This window comes from Macaca nemestrina, chromosome 12 (genome assembly GCF_043159975.1).
Source record: "Macaca nemestrina isolate mMacNem1 chromosome 12, mMacNem.hap1, whole genome shotgun sequence".
NCBI lineage: Eukaryota > Metazoa > Chordata > Mammalia > Primates > Cercopithecidae > Macaca > Macaca nemestrina.
In genome coordinates this window covers 120,947,623-120,973,096 of record NC_092136.1, presented here as the reverse complement: position 1 = coordinate 120,973,096, position 25,474 = coordinate 120,947,623, and the positions used below count along the sequence as shown (strand labels likewise).

The 25,474-nt window shown below is 46.0% G+C and overlaps 1 protein-coding gene across 5 annotated transcripts in view; it reads right to left on the bottom strand.

The window, feature by feature from the left end:
* LOC105476345 (tubulin-specific chaperone cofactor E-like protein) overlaps window positions 1–25,474 on the bottom strand; it is a 167,740-nt gene that overhangs the window by 59,784 nt on the left and 82,482 nt on the right. For all 5 annotated transcript variants that reach the window (XM_071075728.1, XM_011732175.2, XM_011732179.3 and 2 more), the window contains 7 exons: window positions 23,440–23,727; window positions 19,726–19,863; window positions 19,216–19,381; window positions 14,260–14,672; window positions 6,587–7,157; window positions 3,769–4,361; window positions 1,907–2,480 (listed from right to left, as the gene is read on the bottom strand). In XM_071075728.1, the coding sequence (XP_070931829.1) occupies window positions 1,907–2,480; window positions 3,769–4,361; window positions 6,587–7,157; window positions 14,260–14,672; window positions 19,216–19,381; window positions 19,726–19,863; window positions 23,440–23,727 (2,743 nt within the window). The remainder of the gene's footprint in view (window positions 1–1,906; window positions 2,481–3,768; window positions 4,362–6,586; window positions 7,158–14,259; window positions 14,673–19,215; window positions 19,382–19,725; window positions 19,864–23,439; window positions 23,728–25,474) is intronic.

Below are 25,474 nucleotides of genomic sequence, written 5' to 3'. Positions count from 1 at the left end.
TGGCTAATCCAAGGCTGGAGCAGAGAAAGTGCAAGATGAGCCCGGAGTACATTGTGCCTTGTGGAAAGCAACGAATGATGATGCAAATGTCAACAGAAACCACTGCTGGAAGGAACTCCCACTGGCCGTATATGGAACAATTTGAGCATAAAAACAAATTATGATAACAGATACAATCGGTTAAGTAGGAATCCATGATGAGTTCATACTCATCTAAATAAACAAAAATAAATAAATGGGTGAAGAAGACATCTCTTTACAGTACAATGCCATATTAAATGCAGGAGCCATTGAATTACAAAAAAATAGCCATTTCACAAACAATAATAAATGATTCAGGCAAAAATTATCACTGGATGCTAAGTCTAGCGTATGAAAGCTTGGGAAATAGAATAGCTACCTAAATTTAAAGTATCTCCCTGAAAAATATGTATTAATTATATGGTAAAAAACAGTAACTTTCAATGGAGAAATCTGACAGACACTACCTTAAACAAGTGATCGAATCTATCATGCTCAGTGTAACGGGACAAACCAACATCAGAGGCCTCCAGATATGACACATGGAGAAGACACGTCATTGCTTTTGTGGTATTCCTGCCAAAAATGCATAATTTCAATGTAACCAGGAAGAAATATAAGCTGACTCAAACTGAGAAACAGTCTGCAAAATAACTGGCCTGTACTCTTCAAAAACCCTCAGACGACGAACGTCGAAGACTGAGGACCTACTCTAGATTAAAGGCACCCATAGAGACATCATATTAAGATGCAACATGTGAACGTGGATTGGACTCCAGGGTTTTTTTGTTTGTTGTTTTGGCTATAAAAGACATTATTGGAACCACTAACAAAATATGAACATGGTCTTCAGATTACATAATAGTATTGTATCAATGGCAATATCCTGATTTTAATGATTATGTTATGGTCATATAAATGTTCTTATTCTTAGGAAACACACTGAAATATTTAGGTACAAACAGGCATAATGACAGCAACTTGCTCTCAAGTGGTTTAGAAAAAGAGTGAGTATATTTTTAGAGACAAAATTAGAAAGAAAATGTGTTAAAATGTTAACGATTAGGGAATCTGAGAGCATGGTAGACTTTGTATTATTCCTGCAACTTTTCTGTAAGTCTAAAATTATTTCAAATTAAAAAATACTTTTGCTGACTAAAAATGGAGGGCAGATAAACAGCCGTCAGGGACAGAATCTTAATGGTGGCTTTGGCTTTGGTGCGGGGCCCACCTTCGTGGTGGGAGAGGGATGTGTGCTGAAGGCCAGATGAGGTAGTTCTAGCTCCAGGAGTGGGCTCTGCCTTTTGCCATGTTACTCCTCCCTCTGGCCTCCCCAATAACCAAGGGTGTTATATATCAGGCCTTCCCAGTAAGTATTCTAATTACTACTAGTACTTTCCACTGCCTTGTTAAGAGGAGTCAGACACTCGGGACAAAATTAAAAGCCAGTAACACAGGACTCTCTTAATACCCATTGTCAGGTTTGCCCTGGGGAGCATGCTAATCTCTATGCCCTAAAGGCGCCCTAGCCGATCACTTCCTATCAAAATGAATGTGGCTCTTCTTTGCCAAGGGAGAAGGCACCTACAGAGTCCTTTGACATGGTGCCTCTACCCTCTGCTAGATAAAACCACATGTAAATAGGACAGCTAATTGTTCTACAGTGAAGAAGTACTGTGCAGTTAGGAACAAAAGTGAAGATGAGAAGCTATCTGGTTTGGGGTGATGAGTCTTTGGGAGGACGCATCAGACTAGGGCAGGTATACACAGTCATTAACATCGCCCTTGGGCTCAGTCCCACCTGGAAGGGAAGTCCTGAGTAAGGCCCAGTATGGCATCTATTTCCCACCTAGAAAGCCTCTCCCAGAATCCAACCCCAACTTACGGCAGAAGTCATAGGTCCGCCAGGGCCCCACCTCCACATCGGCATTCTTGCAGGCGCTTGCATACCGGGCCACAGAGTCACAGAGCTCCGACTCATTGCCCCCACTCTGGCACAGGCGGAAGAGGCAGGTGCGGTAGTAGGCAGTGACGTTCACCACCCCATGGCACTCCAGGAAGGAGCTGTTGGAGGGGTCGTTGATGATGCCGCACCTGGAGCGGCTTCGATAGAACTTGAGCAGCTCGGAGTCATTGTTGCAGGCCTTCAGCAGGTCCCCACACTCCCCGTTGCAGATCTCCTCGAAAGTTGTCCAGCTTTCCAGGAACACTGCCAGGTTGTCCGTGCACTTGCCATTGGGGAGACAGAACTCGTCACTGACGTTGGCGTTGAAGAAGCCGCACAAGCCCCCCGTGCAGTTGAAGTATGTGGTGGACAGCCGGATGTACAGCAGACCTACGTCTGAGTACTGGACAGTCACCACGCCCCTGGACTCCACCGTCGTACTGTTTTTGTTTCGATAAATTTCCAGCTTCCCCGAAGGATGGAAAAAAGGCAATTCCACTTCCTGACCATTCAACTGAAAAATCAAATCATTCTTATCAATTCCAGGGACACACAGAGGACTCCCCATTTCCTAGGCTGTGGGATAAAGACATGGTCTGCCCTATTGTTAGCCTTTTGAGAGAGGTCAAGAAGCTGATGGAACCCACACAGATATCAACCGATTTGTCATGGGCTTCTTTCTTTCTTTCTTTTTGGATTCCCCTGATTAGACCCATTCGCTGTTTATATGTGTGTTCTGGACCCAAAGCTAGCCCATAACAAACTAAACTGAAGTGTGAGCAAAAATCGCCTTAGATACGTGGCTCCCTCCTGCTGCCTGGCACCTCTGTTTTGGTACCTTTCAAAACAATTCCCCTCCTTTCCCACCTTTCTGGCTCCTTTTCTCTTCCAATCTTACATTTCCTGTGTCCCAGCTCCTCCAGGGCACATAGGATATCTCTAATGATCTAGGTGTCCATTTATCTATCTACTTCCTACTAGTCTATTAACAAACAAATCTCTGCCAATGTGGCAATGGGAATAAAAACACATCCCTTCCAGTTTGTGGATGTGTATTTTATTATCTCCTTGGGCAGTACTGTGTTGGCTTTTGTTTTCCAAACTAGACTTCAGGTGACATAAAATGCATATTGCATCCCAGTTCTGCAACAATTAGCTGTGGGACCTTCACTTACCCTCTTAGTATCTTCATGTGAAACGAGGAGTTGCACTCGATAATTCTCAAGATTCCTTCTAGAGCTAAGGATCTATGAGTCTGGGTGCCTAATGATGGGTTTTTCAGAGCAGGTCAGAGGGGTGGGAGTCACCCCTTACATCATCCCACATAGACTGGCATGTACAGGTAGGGGAGTTAGTAGGGTGCAAGGGTTAAGAGCACAGATTCTGGAGCCAGCCAGGCGGGTGTGAATCCTCCTTCACAGTTATGTGTCCCTGTGGAAGTTACTTAGCCTGTCTGCTCCTCAGCTTTCTCATCTATAAAATGAGGATCATAAGATGAAGTGTGATACTGTTTATAAGGGGCTTAGAATAGTGCTTGGCACATAGTAAGTGTTCTGTAAGTATTTGCTATTCCGGAGAGCTGGTCCTGCTCTATCTAATTGGAGAAATCCCAGCTGCATGCCATTTCTCCACCTGATAAGTCTTATTTGGTGCAGATCATTAGAAAACACTCCTGGTTGCAGCCATCTTCTTCCCAAAATCCACTCACAGCAGAGGCAGAAAGGCAAGCCTGAAGAGGATGGCGAGCTCCTCCTCCTGGCTAGACGTACCAGGAACCCCTCCAAAGGAGCAAGGAGCCTTACCTTGACTTCCGAAGCCCCGATGCCTCCTATCTTGACCTCCTGGTTGGCCACCAGGATCCGAAGTCCCCGCAGCCAAGCAGGTCCTGCATCGGGCTTCTTCTTGTTGATGTCGATTTCCAAGTACTCTGGGCGCTCAGGGCAGGTCTTCAGGAGGGTGTAGGAGAACTCGGAGGGGAAGGCGTAGGCGGCGCCATCAAAGGTGTGCAGCACCTCGTTTTGGCTGAGCAGGCACATGGTCTCCCGCTTAGGGAAGCAGCCCTGGTAGCCGTCCTCCACCGCGCACACCTCCCCGCTGCTGCAGGTCTTGTTGAAGCAGTAGATGTCCCCACCCTCCTCGCACAGGCACTGCACCGTGCAGTTGGCTGTGGCCCAGAAGAACTCCCCCATGGTGTAGTAGTGGCCATCGAAGTCGCAGCCGCACTTGTGCAGCGGGACGCACTGGCTGGTGCTGAGGACGAAGCCCTGGTTGCACTCGCAGCCCTCCGTGCACGGTGTGGCGCAGTTCTGCGAGGCCGTCAGGTCGGAGCACGTGTCGGGGCAGCTGCTGGTGCACACGGAGTAGTGGCTGAAGCTCGGGCACTGCACCGTGGACACTGATGCGGGGAAAGGAAGAGAGCCGATAACAAGGTGAATGGACCCCGACTGCCAACCGGCCAGAATCTTAACGCTCCTCCTGGATCATTTAGTTCCTAGAGTGAGGGTCAAGCGGCCACTCGGAGAAGAGAGAATTGAGGTTGTATCTGTAAAACCCAGCTCAGTGACTCTCCTAATAACTACTGAGCAGTGTAATTGGACTATGAACTTCTATTGGAATTTGATCATCTTGACCAAAATTAAACTTTCAGGATGCCATCCTTTCTAGACTACTGATTACCCAATATAGGTTTATTATTTGGTGATCCACACTATCGAGATGTTTTAAGAGCTTCCACTGATGGACATTTAAATTGATCTGATTTTAAAGAGCATGGCCCATTCTTAGAAGGAAATAAATCCAATTTTCAGGAGAAATGAAAAATGTAACCATTAGAGGAGTAATTTGAAAATGTCAAATTTGTAACAGGGAGGTACTTAAAATACCTAAGTGTGACCAAGGAAGATTGTGGGGATGAATTCCCTGAGATATGAAAAATAAGAAAGAACCCTGGCTACCTCCAAAGAATCCAAAGAATTTGTGTGGCTATTTCTCCAGAAGACTAGGCAAGATGTCTTCTAAAGGCCCTTCTTGCCTCAGAAATCTTCGGTTTAATAACATCTGGGCCTACATAAATGTTTGAGTCTGGTTGAATCCAACAAGCAGGGGCTCAGGGGCCTAGTAAACTAGCTCTCTGAATATTAAATAGAGTCCATTGCACCAGAATAAGAGAGAGAAAAGAAAGAGAAATGTAGAGGATGGGAAAGTAGTGACACTAGAAAATATCTATCTGTAGCCATTGTAACATTTGAGTTAGATAATTTGGATGCTCTTGGCTTATATAAGGATAAAGAGAAGCCATATTCGGTCTCAACTTGAATCCGAATATGGATGCTCTGGTCATAAGAGAGGCTGGTCAGTCACACAGCAAGAATACAGTTGCTTGTATTGTAGTTTGACCAAAACTCTTAAGAATTGAATCAGATACATGATGGTTTATGTGACTCCAACTTATACTGATAGGAAGAATTCTCCCCCTAGCCTTGGAACTTAAAGAAACCTTTACATCTTCTCACCTCTCTAGTACTCTCAAATGCATGGATTACAATTTTCTATTTACTCATATGGAGAAAACCAAGGACTAAGAAGGAAACGAAATCTATTTGTTTTTTTTTTTTTTTTTTTTTTTTTTTTTTTTTTTTTTTTGAGACGGAGTCTCGCTCTGTCACCCAGGCTGGAGTGCAGTGGCGCGATCTCGGCTCACTGCAAGCTCCGCCTCCCGGGTTTACGCCATTCTCCTGCCTCAGCCTCCCGAGTAGCTGGGACTACAGGCGCCCGCCACCTCGCCCGGCTAGTTTTTTGTATTTTTTAGTAGAGATGGGGTTTCACCGTGTTAGCCAGGATGGTCTCGATCTCCTGACCTCGTGATCCGCCCGTCTCGGCCTCCCAAAGTGCTGGGATTACAGGCTTGAGCCACCGCGCCCGGCCTGAAATCTATTTGTTTTTAAACTGTGTATAACTAGCAAAAGAAATACATATTTAAGTGGGATACAAGGAAAAAATAATGAGATAACTAAATGGTAAAAATGCTTAATCCAAAAGTGTGATTCAAAAGAGCCAGGATTTCCCTTAAAGTTGGGGCTTTTCCTAACCACTCCTAACATTTAAGAAAAAGGGTTTCTCTACTCATATGCTGTACTGCTCATCTGCAGCAGCAGCAGGGCAAGAACCCTAAAGGGTCTAACAGTGGAGAAGAAAGTGCCAAGGAACAATTGCTGCAGGTTCCATGTGGGAGGTGAGCTGTTTTCCCAAGGGCTAGTTTTGATGACCCAGGCCCACAGCTGCATTAACTCAACAGCCTAAAAAGTAGCCACCTCCCCCTCTGGACACCCCACCTCCTCACTCAACTCTGGAGCTGCCATCCCCTGCTATGGGACTTCCTGCCATGCCTTCCATGTTTCCAGACCAGGTATGTTCATCAATGGGTTGTTTCCCGGCTGTGGTATTAGGTGGGGGCAAAAGCAAAGATCCTTTCACAATTCGTTCTTTGTAATTTGTGCAATTTCAACCTCCCCTTCATTCTTGGGTCACAAGTCTTAACAAGGACATTTGGAGGAGCCCCCAAAGCCTATCCCTGCCCCCTACACAAGAGAGACCTGTCATGGGGATGGGATGCCAGCTTACCACACCCAGTCTGGGTTCGCCAGTCTCCAATTGGAATGCCAAGGGCTTGGCACACAAGAGCGTAGGCCTGGATGGCTTGGCAGAGGAGCGTGCCATTGTCCCTCACACTGCACAGGTCATACACGCAGCTGTGCACAAAAGCAGTGGGGTCCACGACAGTGCCACACTCCCACAGGGGCCCATCTGTCTTGTTGAGGAAGCCGCAGTAGTCAGAGCCAAAGTAGAGGGCTTCAGTGGCAGCGTCACATTGGGTGCAGTTGTCCACGCAGCCGGAGTCGCACTTCCAGTCCACGTGGTACACACGCCAGCTCTCTCCCAGATCCAGGACAGACATGGCCGGCCTGCCATCCGGGCGGAGGAAGTCATCCAGTGGGTTTTTATTATAGTTTCCACAGAGTCCGCAGGTGGAGTTTATATAGGAGCCTGGGATGGAAATGGAGGCGTAGTGCTGGCCATCAAAAGTCACTAAGAGCCCAAAATCTGTTTCCACGGCAGTAGACATGCCACTCTGGTAGATTTTCACTGTCCCCAAGTCTAAGGTGACGGGCAAAGAAGTCACTAGGTCATTAACCTGCCAACAACAGTAATAGTGAAAGGCAGGTGAGCAGACGCCCGGGCACTGGGTTCCAGCAGAGATCAGGAAAGGAAGGCAAAGCAACTCAACACTCCAGAAAGAAGCCACCTAAATGGTCCAGGCTCCAGTAGGCTTCCGTCTGATTAAGACAAAGGCCCGGGGGCAAATGGAGACAGCTGCTTGTGGGCCAGCCCAAGCACTGTGTATATGGGCTGTGGTTGCTGTGGCATACCGAGTGCCACTACAGACTCCTCTGGGGACCGTCTGGTTGTCAACCTTTCCTGGCTGGCTCTTGGCTAGCTTCAAATCTTTTCTTCAAAGACCTGTCACCTCCCTTTTCCTCTGCATTCCTCTAAATATCCATTCTTCAAGTCTCAGCTTAAGTCATGCATTTTCCAGGACCCCCTTCCTGCCTTTAGTCCTCCCGACCCCACTCTCAGCTCAAGTGTGTGCTGGGTCCACTGCTGGACACCATTTAGCTTTCAGCCTGTCCTGATGTAGTATTCTCCAAGAGTTGTACTCTGTAACTTCCTTGTATCAGAACTACGTCATGTAACCATTCAACAACACATTTAAACACCTGCTAGGTACCAAGCACTATGTCAGGAACTGAGATGTAAAGGGTTAAAAAACCTAATTGCCCCTGCCCCTCAAGGAGCCCTCAGTCTGCTGAAGAAGAGGGACATGCATGGATACTTACAGCATACTCTTTAACTGTGAGTCAACAGAGGATACAATGGGAGAGCAGTAAATGAACGTTGAATCCAGCGTAGGGGAATCACGTAAAGTTTTTAGAAGCAGTTAAGTCTAACCTGGGTCTTTAAAGATAAACAGAAGTGGCCAAAGGAAGAGTCGAGGAAGGGCAGAGAAATCCAAGACAAGAGAGCAGAGGCAGGAGGGTGAGGAACAGCTGGGTGGGGTTGGGGGGCAGACACTGAGGTGTTACTGGACTACAGAGGGAAGAGATGGCTGAAAATGAGGCTGGAGGTAGAGGCAAGGTCCATTCATTCTACAAGTATGTATTTAGGCCTTTCTGTGTACCTAGCACTGTTCTAAGAGTTGTGGATTAGCAGCAAGTGAAATGAACAAAAATCTCTGCCTCATGGAACTTATATTTTAGCTAGGGAGACCAACAACAAGCAAAATAAATGAGTAAAACGTTTATGTCAGATGAGTGTTAATGCAGAAAAATAAAGAGCAGGAAATACTTTTTAAAAAAGTGCTAAGGCACATATGTTTATTGCGGCACTATTCACAATAGCAAAGACTTGGAACCAACCCAAATGTCCATCAATGACAGACTGGATTAAGAAAATGTGGCACATATACACCATGGAATACTATGCAGCCATAAAAAAGGATGAGTTCATGTCCTTTGTAGGGACATGGATGCAGCTGGAAACCATCATTCTCAGCAAACTATCGCAAGAACAGAAAACCAAACACTGCATGTTCTCACTCATAGGTAGCAATTGAACAATGAGAACACCTGGACACAGGAAGGGGATCATCACACACCAGGGCCTGTTGTGGGGTGAGGGGATGGGGGAGGGATAGCATTAGGAGATAGACCTAATGTAAATGACGAGTTAATGGGTGCAGCACACCAACATGGCACATGTATACATATGTAACAAACCTGCATGTTGTGCACATGTACCCTAGAACTTAAAGTATAATAAAATAAATAAATAAATAAATAAATAGTGCTAAGGAAAAGGGTTTCTAATTTTAAATAGGGTGGTCAGGTAAGACCTCCTTGGGAAGGAGACATCTGAGATAAGGAAGCAAGCCATGTGGTTATCTGGGGTGAGACTGGCTCTTGAGGAGGGGACAGCAGCCCTAGGTTGGGAGCATACCTGGGCGCTCCCAGGATTACAAGGCGTGTGGGGGACAGTGTGGCTGGAGAGAGACAGCAGGAGAGGGCAGCAACAGATGACGTCAGAGTGAGAAGAGCAGCCAGAACAAGCAGGGCCTGTCGGCCATTGTAAAGACTTTGGCTTTGGCTCTGAGCAAGACGGACAGCCCAGGGAGTATTTAAAGCAAAGGGTCGGCATGATCTGACTTCTGCTTTAAAAGAATCGCTCTGGCTTCTGTGCTGAGAACAGATCTTGGAGGGCCTTTTAAGCCAACGTTAAAAACAAAACAAAAGTTGGATTTCTATTCTGTAGGGAGAGCCCGTGAAGGCTCTTAAGCAAGGGAATGACATCATCAGATTTGTGTTTTAGAAAGCCCCTTCTGGCTAGCATGAAGAACTTACTGAAGGAAGTTGAGATTAGACACAGAGAAGCCAGACAGGCAACTGCTGCAGGAGTCCAGGGAGGTGATGAGGATGAGAGCCTAAACTGGCTGCAGACATGAGAGGGAGGGATGAGCTTATAGAATACACACAGCTGGATGTGGTGGTTTTGCAATGGGGCATGAGAAAGGAGGGAAGAATCAAGAGTGAGCCCCAGGCATCCAGTACGGGTGAGTAAGTGGCTTGATAAGCTTCAAACAGAGAGTTAATTTTCTTTTTCACACTCACCATGCCTAGCACCTACAGACACTCATGCTCATGGGCTGGGATAGAATAACTTGTCTTAGAACAGCCCTCAGTGGGCTTGACTCTAAGTGCACATAAACTTTCCAGGGTGTCCTGGACCCACACTGATTTCTGGCACATCAGATAAACAAGGGTCTTACCTGTCATCATTGTTGCTACTTTCTGAGTTGTCTGGGAGATGAGATGATGGTCTGAGCATCCCTTCCAACATTTACCGTGGCAGATGCCACATGCATCTCTCTGTCTCTATGGATTAGTAGTTGGTCCTCACCAAAATCACCCTTAATGGTCCATTCACTACAATGTAGGCTTTTGCTAGAATGTACTTCAAAACTCTTCCAGCCTCTACTAATTACCGAAAGATGCTAGCACTTTTTTTTTTTTTTTTGAGACAGGGCCTTGCTCTGTCTCCCAGGCTGGAGTGCAGTGGCACAAACATGGCTCACTGCAGCCTCAACTTCCCTGGCTCCAGTGATTCTCCCACCTCAGCCTCCTGAGTAGCTGGGACTACAGGTGCACACCACAACACCTGGCTATTTTGGCTATATATATATATACATATATATATATATTTTTTTTTTTTTTTGGAGAGACAGGCTTTTGCCATACTGGCCAGGCTGGTCTTGAACTCCTGAGCTCAAGCAATCTGCCCTCCTTGGCCTCCCAAAGTGGTGGGATTATAGGTGTGAGCCACTGTGCCCAGACTGCTACCACATTTTTAGGTATTTATTACAGCAGCACCCTACTCCTGGTACCAATCTTCTGTTTTAATATGTTTGGGTTGCTAGAACAAAATACCACAAACTGGGTAGCTTATAAACAACTGAAATTTATTTCTCACAGTTCTGGAGGCTGGGAAGTCTAAGGTCAGGGGGCTAGCAGATTCATTGTCTGGCGAGAGCCCAATTTCTGGTTCATAAATGGCACCTTCCAGCTGTGTTCGCATGTGGTGAAAGAAGAAATGAGCTCCCTCTGGCCTCCTAAGAGCACTAATCCCATTCATAAAGGCTCCACCCTCATGATCTAATCACCTCCTCAAGGTCCCACCTCCTTATACCATCGCCTTAGGAGTTAGAATTTCAACATATGAATTTTGAGGGGAACACAGATATTTAGATCATAGCAACGGGGGAAGGGAATAAGAAAATAAGCTTGAGAAATAAACCATCCTGCAGAGAACTAGAAGTAGAAAGAAAAACCAAGGACTTGATTTATTTATTCCTATCTCCTAGGTAGAGGGTTAGCCAAATCTTACTAGCTGACCTTGCCTACAATATGGTTTTTCCTACCATAAGAGAAAAGGGAGAGAAGATCCATATTACAGGGAAGGTCAGCTAGTAAGAGCGCTGAACACTTATCCATCGTTCTGTGCTGGTAAGTGGAAGGCAAAATCTTCCCCAATGTTGGTATAATTATGAATGTCAAATACGTCAACTGCTGAGTGGGCTCCTCTGCTCTTACTTAAGCTCCTGCTAGCAAGGGGCACAGTCTTACTGTGTCCCAAAGCAGAAGCCATGGGGTAGGCTGGCTCTGGATATTTCTACAGTCCCCCGACCATCACAACCCCAGGACCCCAGTTTCCCTGCCTCTGTTCTTGTCACACTCAGGCTAACCTGACACCTGGGTGACTGTGGGTGTCAGTAACGTTCCAGTTCATACCTTTTTTTTTCTGGCATAAGTTTTCATTTATTGCACCCCCTTTCACTCTCACTATAGAGTCATTGTCCTTGTGTCCCACAGTGCTTAGAGCAGGAGATCCCAGAGAACTCTTGTCCCCAAGTGTAATTCCTTGCTTCATTCCTCTGACCCTGTCCTCAACCTGTGGTTAGCAGACAGCTGATAAGCCTCGCCTGTTTGCTTGCTTTTCTTCTGCCTGCATTCTGGCCATTTCCCTCTTCCACAGTACCTCTCCCAGGATGTAGGTGGGGGCAGGGGGAGGAGAGAGAAGTGGAGTCACAGAGGCATAGGTCTTGGAACTGAAAGAAAGTTCCATGGGAATAGTCATAGGGAGCCAGCATGCACCGAGCATGTACTGTGTGCCAGACTTTGTACTGGACATTGCCCTGTGGCTATTCTATTTAATTCTCCTAACAGTCTTAGGAGGTCCTTATCATTTTCTCCTTTTACAGATGAGGAAATTAAGGATCGGGGCTGGTGTGACTTGCAAGTGACAGAGCCTGAGTCCTTCTAGTCGAGCTCCAAAGCCAGGTTTTCTCCACTTCTCCCTGCTGCCTGTATACCAGTGCTGAGGACAGGCCGCCAGGGCCAGCGACAGCCCAGGAGCCCTACCTCCTAGAGGGCCCCGTCTCACAGACAAAGAAAATGGAGCTCAAACAGGCCACTCAGCTGGCGGTGGTGGCGTAGGGATTTGAACAGGTCCAGCCCCAGAGCCCAAGCTGCTCATCGCCGTGGGCTGCTTGGCCTTGGCTCCCTTTTCACTGGAGCCAAGTGAACACCTAAACTACTGGTGTTCATGTGGGGAAGAAAGATGAGAACTGATATTAGCTAGAAGGAGATGCTTCTTCTAGATGGATTTTTACTTATGCTGGCTTTCTTTGGTCCCACTGGCATATCTAATCCTAAACTGTTTATTTTGTTATTTGAGAACAGTTCAATGGGGGAAAATCCATGTACAGAACTCAGCTCCTAATCCCAGCGTATGAAGACAGCGCTGGAGGAGGGAGGTCTGTGTTTTGGAAGAACAGATCTTAGTGGCCATTTCTAACCTGGCACAGCGTGGCTGAAGAAGTCAGCTGCCTCCCGGCATCTCAGGCTCCTTCCTGCTTCCCAGCCCTCTCCCTGCCTGTCCCCATATCACCCTGGGTCAGGGCTCTGCCATCCGCCAAACCACTCTCCCCAGCAGGGCAGGTGTATTCAGAGACGCTTGGAAACCATTTGGCAAAAGGAAAAGGAAGCCATTGTTAGCTTGCAGTTGGAGTCACATAACCTTTTCTTTCTGAAACATTTACATTCACATCCACATCTCCCTGTCGTTACAGAAAATTGAGGAATCCGTGCCCTATGCTTGGACGATGGAACAGAGCCACACAAAATTAGCAGAGCTGCTGGGCATGAAAGAAATGACGGTGTCCCTTTCCTTCTAAAACAAAAAAAATCTGACTGAGAATGAAAAAGAATTTTAATCAAAATACAAAATAGGAATAAAGCATGAAGCTTTATTTTTCAACTACTGATATCATACACATCATCCCCAAATACAGGAAAGTAGAGGGAAGCTAGTGAAAAATTTTTCTAGCTTGAAATGCCAGCATCTATCTACAAGGATAAGTATAGTGCTCAACAGCACAATATAAATTTAAAAGGGAAAATCTCCAAACTTCTGTATCTGAACTCTTAGCCTTGATTTGATAACAGAGTTGTCCCTAGAGAGACTAACCAAATAGCAAGCACACTGGCATTTCAACCACAGTAATAGCTCACTTTCCTCATTATGAGACTGATAAACTGCCCAGACCTGGGAAAGGCAGAGCCAGAAAGAGTGGAATTAGTTCCCTGGCCCTGCCTTTTGTTGGACATGCTACATCAATTAAAACTACAACACATTTTTCAAAAAATGAAAGAAATCCCTGCATTGGCATCAGTTCTGGTTTGTAATCTCTGTAATGACCTCCATGCATGGGGATTAAGGATTGCACGGGGTTGCAGCAATCAACCCCTTGTGGTCTTGGTTATTACAGCTTGAATAAATACACGGTTGCAACAAGGTCTTGATTAACATTATGAAAATTGGGGCCTGCACAAATTGAGTAATTGCTAGTAGCTTTTTGCTTTCTCTCTTTTGTTGATGTCCCTGCTTGAAATCCAGGTGGACAGTGACAGGAATCATTTGCATATGCTAAACTGGCCAGCAGAGACCCATGTTCTTCTGTTATTCTAGGTGGGAGTTGGGGACTCTATTCAAGGGGTGTCTGGGCAGAGCTTTCATGGGACTTTCCCAGCCAAGCCTCACTAAGGAAGTCACCAAAGCCAATCCAGGTGCCTGCACAGGTGGTGTCTCTGGAGACATCAATCGATTTGGAGGTTTCTCTGAAAATGAAGCAGCAGCTCTTGAGCAAACAGAATTGGGGCTGAGGTGGGGTAAGGATTGTTAATCAAAGGCTGTAGTGAATTGGGGGTTTGTATTGCGTTTGCACCATCCACAGGGCATGGCTATGTGGCTACAATTATTGCAAGCCAGGACCATGAGAAACTCTTTCCAGTTTTTCTGAGCTGTGCGTGTGTGTGTGTGTGTGTGTGTGTGTGTGTGTGTGTGTGTGTGTCTACCAGTGTTTATGAGGGAACTAGGAATATAAATGTACTCTAAGTTTAAAAGCAGATAGACATGTTGAGGAGAGAGCTTAGGATAGCTCTTGTACACATAAAATTTGGCCCAGTAAAGTATTTTACAAGCTATTTGCAAGGCAGGGAGAGCTGTGCATCTCTTTGGCACTGTAGAGAGACAAACAGCAGAACCAGTAGATCTGGGGAAGTCTTCCCTAGGCTGAAGAATCTCCAGCTTCTCCATTTCCCCGTAAAGGACAGGGAGGGTCTCACCTTGACTTTTCCATAGCTTCCTTTGGGGATGAGAATCTTGTAGCCATTCACCTCCACTGAGAGCTCCTTCACCCAGGAGACTGCTGAACCCCCGCGGTGTTCATTCTTGGCCTCTACACTGAAGAAAGGGAGGCTGGAAGTCTGCAAACACTGTCGGGCCAGCAAGTAGGCACAGGAGCCTTGGAAGTGGAAGAGGAAGCCGTCAAAAGTGTGGTAGTGTGGCTCCCCAAACACCACGCACGTGCTGGTTTCCACAGTGCTGCAGTAGAAGAATTTGCCTTTGGGTTCGCACACCTCGTAGGGGCTACAAGAAGCCTCCTGGCAGTAGATCTCATTGTTGAAATCCAGACAGCGGCACTTGATGGTGCAGTTCAAGTCTTCCCAAAACACCTCCCCTCGCCGAAGGAACTGTCCTGGGGAATAATGACATTAGAGCCAACATTTACTGAGCATTTACCCTGTGTGTCAGGCATTGGGCTAAATGCTTTACTTCCATCATACCATTTAATCCACGTAAGAACCTGTTAGGGAGGTATGGTCGCCCTCATTTGACAAATGAGGAAACTGAGGCTTAAGAGAAGTTGAGTAATTCATCCAGGATCACTCAGCAACTCCGTGGGAAAGCCAGGATTCCAAGTGGAGTCTGTCTGAATCCAGTCTAAGCTCTTGGTATTATTATCTCCATGGCTGGTGAGCAAACTCACATTCAAGGAAAACAACATTATCATTAATCCATGGAAAAGGGTATGACACTTGGAAGTCATTTCCTGCCTTTTCTTCCGAAGGAAGAGCCAGTTTACCCAGGTTACTCAGCAACACTCATTGTTTGTTTGCTAATTTGTTCATTCATTTAACAGACATTTGTTGGGGGCCCAGTATGTGCCGGAAAAGGTCAATAGCACTAATCAGGAGTCAGATGTATGAGTATAAATCCCAAGCTCCCTGGGAAGATTCTGGAAAGCGCTGACCACTTTCTTGGCACGTTTAAAGGCTCATGAATCCTGCAGATGCTGCTTAGGCAGGATTTACACCTACACAAATTGTCTTCTTTCCCACTCTAGGGCCCTGTCCAAGTCCAGGATTCCTCTCTGTCTATGCACTGGACAGACCTTCTTGACAAATTCTAGGTCAGGAAGAGAATGAGGAAAGGGGAGGGGAATGGTTTGAAGGGATGTGATAATTTTAAAAACACTTTTGTCTTTGGTAGAAGTGTAGTCTTTAAAATCATTTCCATAAATAAATGACCTCCCCACCAAAAAACTTTGAAATTTTCCAGTGGCTAACATCAACCTTTAATTGAAATAGAAACATTTCTGGGCTGGGGGCTGTGACCTAGTCCTTGCTGGGGAGTTGGGGTCAAGAGAACTGAGCAGCAGTCACAAATCTGCAATCAATTTCCAAGACTACTCACTCAACTTCCACCTGTCTGTTTTTCTAACCTGTAAAATGCGGATACTGCTATTTCTCATCCTTGTCTCACAGGGAACAGTGATGCTATAAAAAAGTTGACACAGGTTGATAGAAGTAGAAGCACTTGTAAAATAAGAATGTCTGAAAAGGCAAGTATCAAAGACACAGCATTAAGAAATGTAAATAACATCTCAAGTTTTTATAAAACTGACTATGGAGTGAATAGCACAAGGCTGCAAGGTTAACCCAAGTCGGGGGTGCGGGTGCATCGGTAACAGTCTTGGCTCTATCTGCCCAACAGGAACAATGACGCTTCAACAGGCAATTCTATTTTATACCTGTTGAGAATAGAGTTGAAAAATGAGAGAATAGATTTAGTCACATTCCCAATAGGTCATGTGCATCAGCCCTGAAAACAGGTCCTCAATCCTCAGCACTCCTTGGCACGAGTTTAGGGCTGTATGTATTGTGACAGCCTCCACTCAGCATCATTTCCAGGCCCTGCTTTTTCAGGCTTTCAATAAATGAGAGGAAAATGCCTTTGAATAGAGGGGGTTTGGACCAAAAGGTAGACTCTTTGAGATAATTTTGTTTGTGGAATGATGATATAATAAACCAGCTCTATGGAACACTTCCCCTGTATACCCCAGGCCAAATCCCAATCTCATTAGATTGATAGATGCCCAGAGGCACATAAAAATGCATAGCAGTCTATATAAGGATATTGAATTCGTCCTGGATATGAAACCCAAACTTATAACTCAGGAGGAAAAGAATGAAGTCAAAGTGGAGACTGTGTATACAGCTGGCATCTGACCAATTCCACAGCTCTGCAAGCCAATGTTTTCTATTATCACAGCATTTCATTCCCAGGACTCAGGTAAGAGGCTGTCACTGGGCACTCATGTTGTATGGCCATAGTCAGTCATCTCTGTGATGCCTGGACAAGCGGAAGAGGTATTTGGGTAAGAGTCTGCAACTTCTCAGGCCCCTGGTCCAGGCTGTACAAGGGAGGGAGAGAATGTGGTATTGAGTTGCTATCTCTCACAGACCTTAAGTGATGCTGTATTTATACTCTGTAGGGGAGGAGGGTACAATCTCAAATCCTAATGAGCTCTGGAACTAGATTATTTCCTATCCAGTTAATACCAGCTTAGCTGCAAAACATTTATTTGTTATTTTGAACATGGGGGATTTTACAGAGTCCACAGAGGCAAGAGCCCAGGCAGGCCATCTTCACACATGACCTACCTTAGAGCAGAGGCACTAATCACAGCACAGGGAATGGGGCAGAAGGCACAGGTGTGTCAGACCATGTGAATGTGGCTTTTCTGTATATTAAACACATTGAGCCCAGGTGCAGTGACTCACACCTTTAATCCCAGTGCTTTGGAAGGCTGAGATGGGATGATGGCTTGAGGCCAGGAGTTCAAGACCAGCCTGGGCAACATGCTGAGACCCTGTCTCTACAAAAAATAAAAAATTAGCTAAGCATGGTGGTGGTTCCTGCAGTCGCAGCTACTCAGGAGGCTGAGGTGGGAGGATCACTTGAGCCCAGGAGTTTGGAGTTCAAAGTTACAGTGAGCTATGATCATGACACTGTTCTCTAGCCAGCCTGGGTGACAGAGAGAGACGCTGTCTCCTAAACAAACAATAACAACAACAACAACAAATTGAAGCTGAGCCAAGAAAGAACCCCGAGACCTCCCAGGGCTGCCAAGACAAGCAGGAGTCCAAGCTTCTATCTGAGGGGGTAAGGGCACCTCCTCATTCCTATCCAAAACTTCCTTAGAGGTCTGGAAACACTTTTCCCATGGTCTTCCTCTGTGTTTCCACAGTACCCTACACACGTGTCTATCATAATATGTCTTATGCTGTGTCATCATTGTTCCCATGGCTATGTCTCCTCTACCATAGTAATGTCATGGGCAGCTAGAGCAGCTTTATCTCCAGCACCTCACAGAGTGGCTGGCATTTCAATGGCGCTCTTAAAATGTTTTTCAGAAAGATGCAATGGCTTGCTGAATGGCTGGATGACTTGATGGATGGGTTGGTGGATGGGTAAGTAGGTGGATGGGTGGGTAGGTGGATGGATGGGTGGGTGAATGGGTGGATGGATGAATGGATGGATGGGTGAATGGGTGGGTGGGTAGATGGATGGATGGGTGGGTGGATGGGTGGGTGGATAGGTGGATGAATGGGTGGGTGGGTAGGTGGATAGATGGGTGGGTGGGTAGGTGGATGGATGAGTGGGTGGATGGGTGGGTGGATAGGTGGATGGATGGGTGGGTGAATGGGTGGGTGGGTAGGTGGATAGATGGGTGGGTGGGTAGGTGGATGGATGGGTGGGTGAATGGGTGGGTGGGTAGGTGGATGGATGGGTGGGTGAATGGGTGGGTGGGTAGGTGGATGGATGGGTGAGTGAATGGCTGGATGGATGAATGGATGGATGGGTAGGTGGATGAGTGGGTGAATGGGTGTATGGATAAATGGATGGGAGGGTGAATGGGTGGGTGGGTAGGTGGATGGATGGGTGGGTGAATGGGTGGATGGATGAATGGGTGGGTGGGTGGGTAGGTGGATGAGTGGGTGAATGGGTGAATGGGTGGGTGAATGGGTGGGTGGGTAGATGGATGGATGGGTGGGTGGACGGGTGGGTGGGTAGATGGATGGATGGGTGGGTGGATGGACTAATGAACAGAGGCATTATTTCCTGCTTCTAATTTCTATAGCTTCTACTCCTGGAAGTAGAAATGTTATCAAAAATTCTGTTTTTTAAATATTTTTGGACACATAAAAGCAGGAATTCATAAACCAGGATGTTTCTCTGAAAGTGCAAGGCGAGTTTGCACATCTAAAGGGGTTCGATAGTTCAGAAAAGGCTCCAAACTTTGGGTACCCAATGTGAAGGACATCCATCCAGGTTCAACTACAGCTTGTTCACAGAGACCTAAAGTCAGCTTTGATTCTCCTCAAATTCCTGCACGTTTTGCTGATGCTGGGAAGATTTTAGGAGAAGTTACCGTAAAGACTTACACTACTTTTTGTTTCTTTTTTTCCTAATCATTCTAGGAAGTGCTGATTTACCCTCATAGGAACTTGGCAATACTCCAACTGCACCCACTCCTGTGTATCTACAAAGTGCAGATGGCAGAGTGAGAATAAGGATGAGAAGAAAAACGTAAAGGGCAGAGGGAGGAAATGGCAACAGCAACAACGAAAATAATGTTAAACAGGAGGGTTCCCTTCTGTCCCTCTGGCTGAGAAATCACTCAAGATCCTGGTCCATTTCGGAGCTGTTCAGAACTGAGAGCTGTGTGCACACCCCAGAAAAGGACTTCCAAAGCTGCGAGGTAGCGAATGCAGGGTTTTAGCTCCTGATGTGATGAATGTGCATGCTAAAATTACCTTGATCTCCATTACCCAGCTGAGAGATGTCAAAAGAGTAAGGCTTTGGGAATGAGTCCGCCCCCGTGGCTTAAAAGCTTGCCTGTCAATCTACCCTAAACAAACCCTGCCTTGCCATAGACAGAGGAAAAGCTTTACCTCTGGAGGTGCAGCCATTGGCTGGGTCAATTTCCTTTCCATCAACTTTAAATGCCCAGCGGCCTGGAACATTGACGTTTGTGGTCTCCTGGATATTCACGATCTCGGGGGTTCTTGACCCGGGGAGGCTGAAGAAATTGGTGAGGTTTCCACCATTAAATCCTGCCTGCAGCACAAAAGGAAGACAAGATTTTTTGAGTACAAAAATCCCCCATGGGTTAACTGGCCCTACTGTCTTATTTTTAGAATCCAGCACCTCTAAAATCAAGAGCCCTCTTTTCCTGGAGTCATTGGGGCCAGCATTCCAGGTGAGAAAGGACTGCCTCGTTCATTTCATAGCCGAATCAGGGTGCCAAACATGGGCAGGACTAGCCTCATAGTTCACCTGCGAGATCAGACGTGCGTCTCTAGTTAAAAGCTGGTGGCAGGATTCCCTCCAGAATGCTGAGCCACAGAAGCAGAGAGTGCAGCGACGGAAACACGCGGGGGATGAAGTGGAGAGTCACCTACCTGTGCCATCACTCCACCAAGACCCGTCAGGGGGTCACCACCACTAGCCGTCCCCGTGGTCCAGTTGATCTCATAATAATTGAAGAGGGTGAACGTGTAGGAGCCATCGGACACCAGGACGGCCTGGAAGGTGTTCACCTACAGGATGGGAATGCACAGTCTCATGACTTGCACTCCCCAGGAGGTCCTGGCCCCAGGGAGGTCCTCCCCTCACCCTGCGCCCTCCCCACCCACAGGCAGCTCAGAGCTGCTCTGCAGCCAGGCCCTCCAGCTCTGACTCCTCTCTGAATTTGTTCTCGCCTCCAGTGGGAAAAGCAAGACATGTGGGATTGTGCATCTAAAAGAGAAATTGCCTGAGATAAACCCAGAGTCTGACTCAGCGTCCGCTTACATCTCTGACTTCTACCAGACAGAAAATTCAGAGGCCTGGCTAAGCGTGTGATAATGTGAAAGCACCTATAGATGGCAGCATGAGAATAAACTACAGGAAAGACTCGGCCGGGGACCAGGATGAAAGCACCCATTCCCCTTGCAGAGTGGGTTGGACGAGGGAGCAGATACCAGTCCCTGTGATTAAAGTGGCCATGTGGATTGTGCTCTCTCCCTTCCCGGAAAACAACATTAATCTTGATGAGATGTCTCCCTTTTTAAAAATGAAAGTGAGAAAGTGATTTTTAAAAAGCACTTTGTGGAGAGAAATTACTCCTCTAATTGAGCATTTGTGCATCACTTTATTTCTGCAAAATCGTCAACATTCATCTGTACCCCAGACCAATGCTAAGATTGTATTGGCCCACGTATATCTTATAGCTAAGAAAACTAGGCACTCTGGGAAATGAGTTACTGGAAATTTCACAGTGACCCAGCAACAGAAAACGGGATTTGCGCCAGATTCCCAGTCCATCTCTCAGGGCACTGCCATTCCATGCTGCCTTCATTTTAAACTTTTTAGGATAGAGATGTTATTTAAATTCATATGAAACTTGTGAACGGTTTTCAGAAATAAGCTGTAGCAAACCCTGTCCTTTATATTTTCCGCTTGCTAATCCTTACCCCTTGTCACATGTTTTCAAAAAATTTAATAGAAATAGAGTTAAAAGGAGAGGCTGCATTGACCTTTTTCTATTCAAACCCAGCACTTTTCCCTGCTGCCTGACACTGTCCCGGTTAACAGTCTGTCCAATGCAGAGGAAGACACAAATCCTTATCCTGTGTAATCAAACTGGGGTAGAGGATCTTGGAAGCCCCAAATCTCCCCATTCTAGATGATCCCAGAAAGCGAGGCAAGCTACGAGTAAGAAGAGCCCTTTTTGTAAAGAACTTTTCTTCCCACGCTCTGTGCTGGCCACAGCTGATGGCGTTTGTGATAGACTTGCTCAGGTATATGCCTTCAGTCTCTGGCCCCATTCGACAGAAGAGGAAAGTGGGACACAAAGATGAGTGAGCAGTAGGTTCAAGATTGCTGTAAGGTCACCAGCAGGCTCTCTTTCAAGGGACAGGTGCAAAGTCAAGGTCACACAAGGACTAAAGCTACAGCCTCCTTCAGACCAGGATTCTCCTTCAGAAGGGAATTCCTTCTCCCACAATGAAGCTGGAAATATCTGGTCCAAGCAGGTCTCAAGAGCAATCCATTTCCAGCCCCTGAAGTCACACCTCTAAACCAACCAGCCATCCCAGTGACACCCCAGAGGCTGACCGCCACCAGCACGCACCTTAGCTCACTCTCACACATTCCTACACTACAGAATTCTTCAACATTCATTCTAAGACTCTTCTGGATAAAAAACCTTTTTTGCTTCTGAGGACTTCAGCCACACCCGGAGGAGGCAGCTGAAGAAAGAAGAGTCTGGGATTTGGAGTTGGAGGACTTTGGTTTGAACCCCTGCTGTGTCTCCTAGGAGATACGAATCCTATCCTTTTTCTTGCCACTTGAAGGAGATACTTGGCCTCTCTGGACCTGTTGCCTTCCCTTGAAATTGGAGACAGTACTTGTCCAGGAACATTCTGGGGAGGGTTAAATGATATGCAAAAGTAGCCTTCAGCACCAGACACACAGTAAGCCCTCAATAAATACTAGTTTTCCTTCCTCGAAGTAAACACATCCTCTTTCCTTCCCTTCTGTTGGCCTCACATGAGAATTTTTGCCTGTAAAAGACCTCTCAAGCCCAGTGTTTAGCTGGCCTGTGATATGTGTTTCTGTACGGAAGGGGAAACATGGAATAACAGGATGAAAGAGGTGGGGCCAATTTCAAAGATGGTGATGGATGGACACTTTCGCAGCTCCAGAGAACTACACCATCTTTTTTTCTCCAAGGAGCTCAAAGCACTTAGAGGTTACTTCATTCATCCTCATAGAAAGAGTTCTCACCTAGTTCAGAAATTTACTCCAAAGTACAAGCCAGAAAGTATCTAAATTATCTTGCCATTTTTATTGCCAATGGAAGTTTTTTTGAAAAACTGGTGGTCAGCATTTGATGGGCATTTCTTCCCTCCACCCCATGCCACTAAAATTTATCGATTGCCGGCATCCCGCATTCTAACGCTGTAAGATATGAGGCTTAAAGGATATAAAACATCACCCGAGGAGTCATTAGCGATCCACAACGTGACAGAGGGAAATGTATGCTTCTTTAGAGGTTATTTCTAGCCAATGCATCCGCTGTTTAAACTTGTGTCTTTCTGTTCTACAGAACCTCTTAACGATAAAGTGCTTCTTTATGCTCTGGCTAGAAGGTGCTAAAACATAATGTGTTCGTGGTGTCGCAGCTGTGAACTGCAAACCCGGCACTTTTTCACCTCTCTCTAACTCAGTCGTTTGTGTTCCACCCCTAAACAACTGACTCATTGCCAAGGAAACTGGAAAACAGATGGAATTGGAAATAATCCTAAGTAAGTGGAGGGCAGATTTTTTGAGTTGTCTTTGCTTACTAGAAATTATACAGTTGAAGATGTGTCTACTACTTCAAAACTCTCCACTGGCAAAGTCACCCAAACAAGCTGCAGGCTTTTGTGAAAACTGCATTCTGTCCCTTTATGTAGAAAGTTGATTATCTCTGCGATAATGCCAGTGATAATCTTTCTTATTTGACTTTTATTTGACTGCTCATTTGGGATTCCAGAGCAGATGTTGAAATTTTATTCATGAAACACTTTCACTGCCCACTCTAATTAACATCAAATATGAATAATTTCAGCCCTGGTCGCAATAAAAAAAAAATATCACAACATAATGAGCCAGTTCATTTGGGCCCAAACTTGGGAGGCTATTTTTCTCTTCCAACCAAATTTTACTGGGGAGAGAGGGAGGAAATTAGGAATAGAGGGAGGCATTTGTACCTCTGTCAAGAGAAAAGGACCTTTGGGTCCCTAGATGGGCTCCTAAGCATGTGGCCTGGAATGGGTCTCCGTACCTCAATCACTCTCCTGCAAAACAGGAATGTCACTTACAGCGGGAAAGTTCTTGAGGGTTTTTTTAGGCATTAGTAATGATTTGTGATAGGGGTGACATATCTTCTGAAATATTACAGCTGACTGGGCTGGTTAGCTGTGATAGTTCCCTCTGTTTCCTGCAAAGTGGGTAGCAAGACTTATTAGTTTAACTCAAGGGAACTGACACTCCTTAGCTCTAATAATTAGACTCCTTCACGGTAGCGAAGATGGACAAGAATTAGATGTCAGGTTATGAAGTGGAAAGTGGAAAATTTGAATTATTACAGGTGTGGTGCTGCTGCCTCCATAAAACGTGACTTCCTCCCACGTCACAATGAAAACCCAAGTGGCAGAGAAGGTTGCCATGTCTTTGAAGTACTTCCTGATGTCCTTGGTGGCTCTTTTCAAGATGACAGGGTCCATGGTCTCTCTATAATAGATCTCGCCTCGAATTCCATTGTGCACATCCGCCCAAAATGGGGCGATGAAGGCCCTCCCATCCGTCAGGGGAAAGGATTCCGGCGTGAACTGGCTCACTAGCACGTTGAAGGAAACAACTCCGTTGTTATTGACCTACGAAAATAAGAGAGGTTTTGCACAGCGGATCTGAAACCATAACAACTTCAGAGTCACAGACCAAGACAGGCATTCGCCTAACTGTATGAATGAAAACAACTTTTAAACTACTGAATTAGAACCCCCAAATGCCGGCTTCCATTGCTCAAACTAAGAGGTTCGTTTACTTCCAGACAAACTCATTGGTTTTCTTTCACATTCGATTTGTAACCAGCTTCATTTCTGATTAATAATCAGTCTCATTTTCATGTTCCCTATCCTGTCTCTATTATGCTTATCAAATGCTCCTGAGTTGTGCTTGTGCATGTGTGCACGTGTGTACTGCGGGTGAGATGTGCATGTGTGTGTACTGCAGGGTGTGTGTGTACTGGGATGAGGTGTATGGGTGTGTGTGTTCTGGGGATGGGTGTGTGTGTGTGTGTACTGCGGTGAGGTGTGTGAGAGTGTGTGTACTGGAGTGGGCTTTGTGTGTGTATTCTGGGGTGGGGAGTGTGTGTGTGTGTACTGGGGATGGGGTGTGTATACTAGGATGTGTATGTGTGTGTTTGTGACTGGGGTGGGGCGTATGTATACTAGGTTGGGGGGTGTGTGTGTGTACTGGGGGTGGTGTGCATGTGTGCTTACTGAGGTGGGACACATATGTGTGTACTGGGGGTGATGTGTATGTGTGTGTGTATATTGGAGTGTGTGTGTGTACTGGGGTGGACAGTGTGTGCATACTGGAGTGGGTGTGCATATATGTATGTACTGGGAGTGGGTTGTGTGTGCTTACTGAGCTGGGATGTATATGTGTGTACTGGGCATGGTGTGTGTGTGTGTGTATACTAGGGAGGGTGTGTACGTGTGTGTGTACTGAGGGTGGTGTGTATGTATATTTGGGTATGTATGTGTGTGTACTGGGAGTGTGTGTGTGTGTGTGTGTGTGCTGGGCCAGACAGGGAGTAACATGGGTACTAAAGATAGATTCAGGGTCACTAATACAAAATAAGCAGGAAAAAGAAATAAGCATGGAAGTATAGTGAAATTTGAAAATTGAAGTGCTCTATATTAGGCCTTGCCTCCTATTTTATAACGAAAGAGGAGTGTCAGAGAGAGAGAAATCAAACACTCCGTCCAACTCCAGTCTCCGACGAACAATATTCTGCTTTGGGTGAGACATTTAAAAGACCTCTACTGATGTCACAACCACTCCTGTGCTCAGAGCAAGGACAAGGTTAAGACCTACAGATGCCCAGTTCCATTCCAGCTCGTGTGGTGTGATAGTGTCTTGGTACAATCGCTGCATAAAAATTGAGGCATGACTACGTTGTTTATATAAATGACTATCTTATGGTGATTTCTTCATGATCTGTAAATGGCTTAGTAAACCAATTAAATAGGAAACCTTACTGGAAATCACAAGCCAAGATACACCCTCAGTTTACAAGGGACCTGTAAACAATTCAACCTCTGCCTGAATCTTTAGCTCTGTACGTTGCTAGATAAACTGATTTAACTCCGTGGCTTACATGGCTTCAGCAGCAGAGGTGCCTGTAGTGAAACTGCAATTCTTGGATATAGAAAACCTGGAGATAATTTTCCTATACACTCCAATCATATGTTAATTTCCTGTTAACCAGTAACCTTATGGACATTAACAGTGGCCCAGATCCCAGAGGCAAGTTATCAAGGCCTGGGCCAAGGGTAGGTCTACATGTTTGGAAGTAAGGCTTTGGGTTTGGAAGAGACTTAGAGTCTGTTGTCT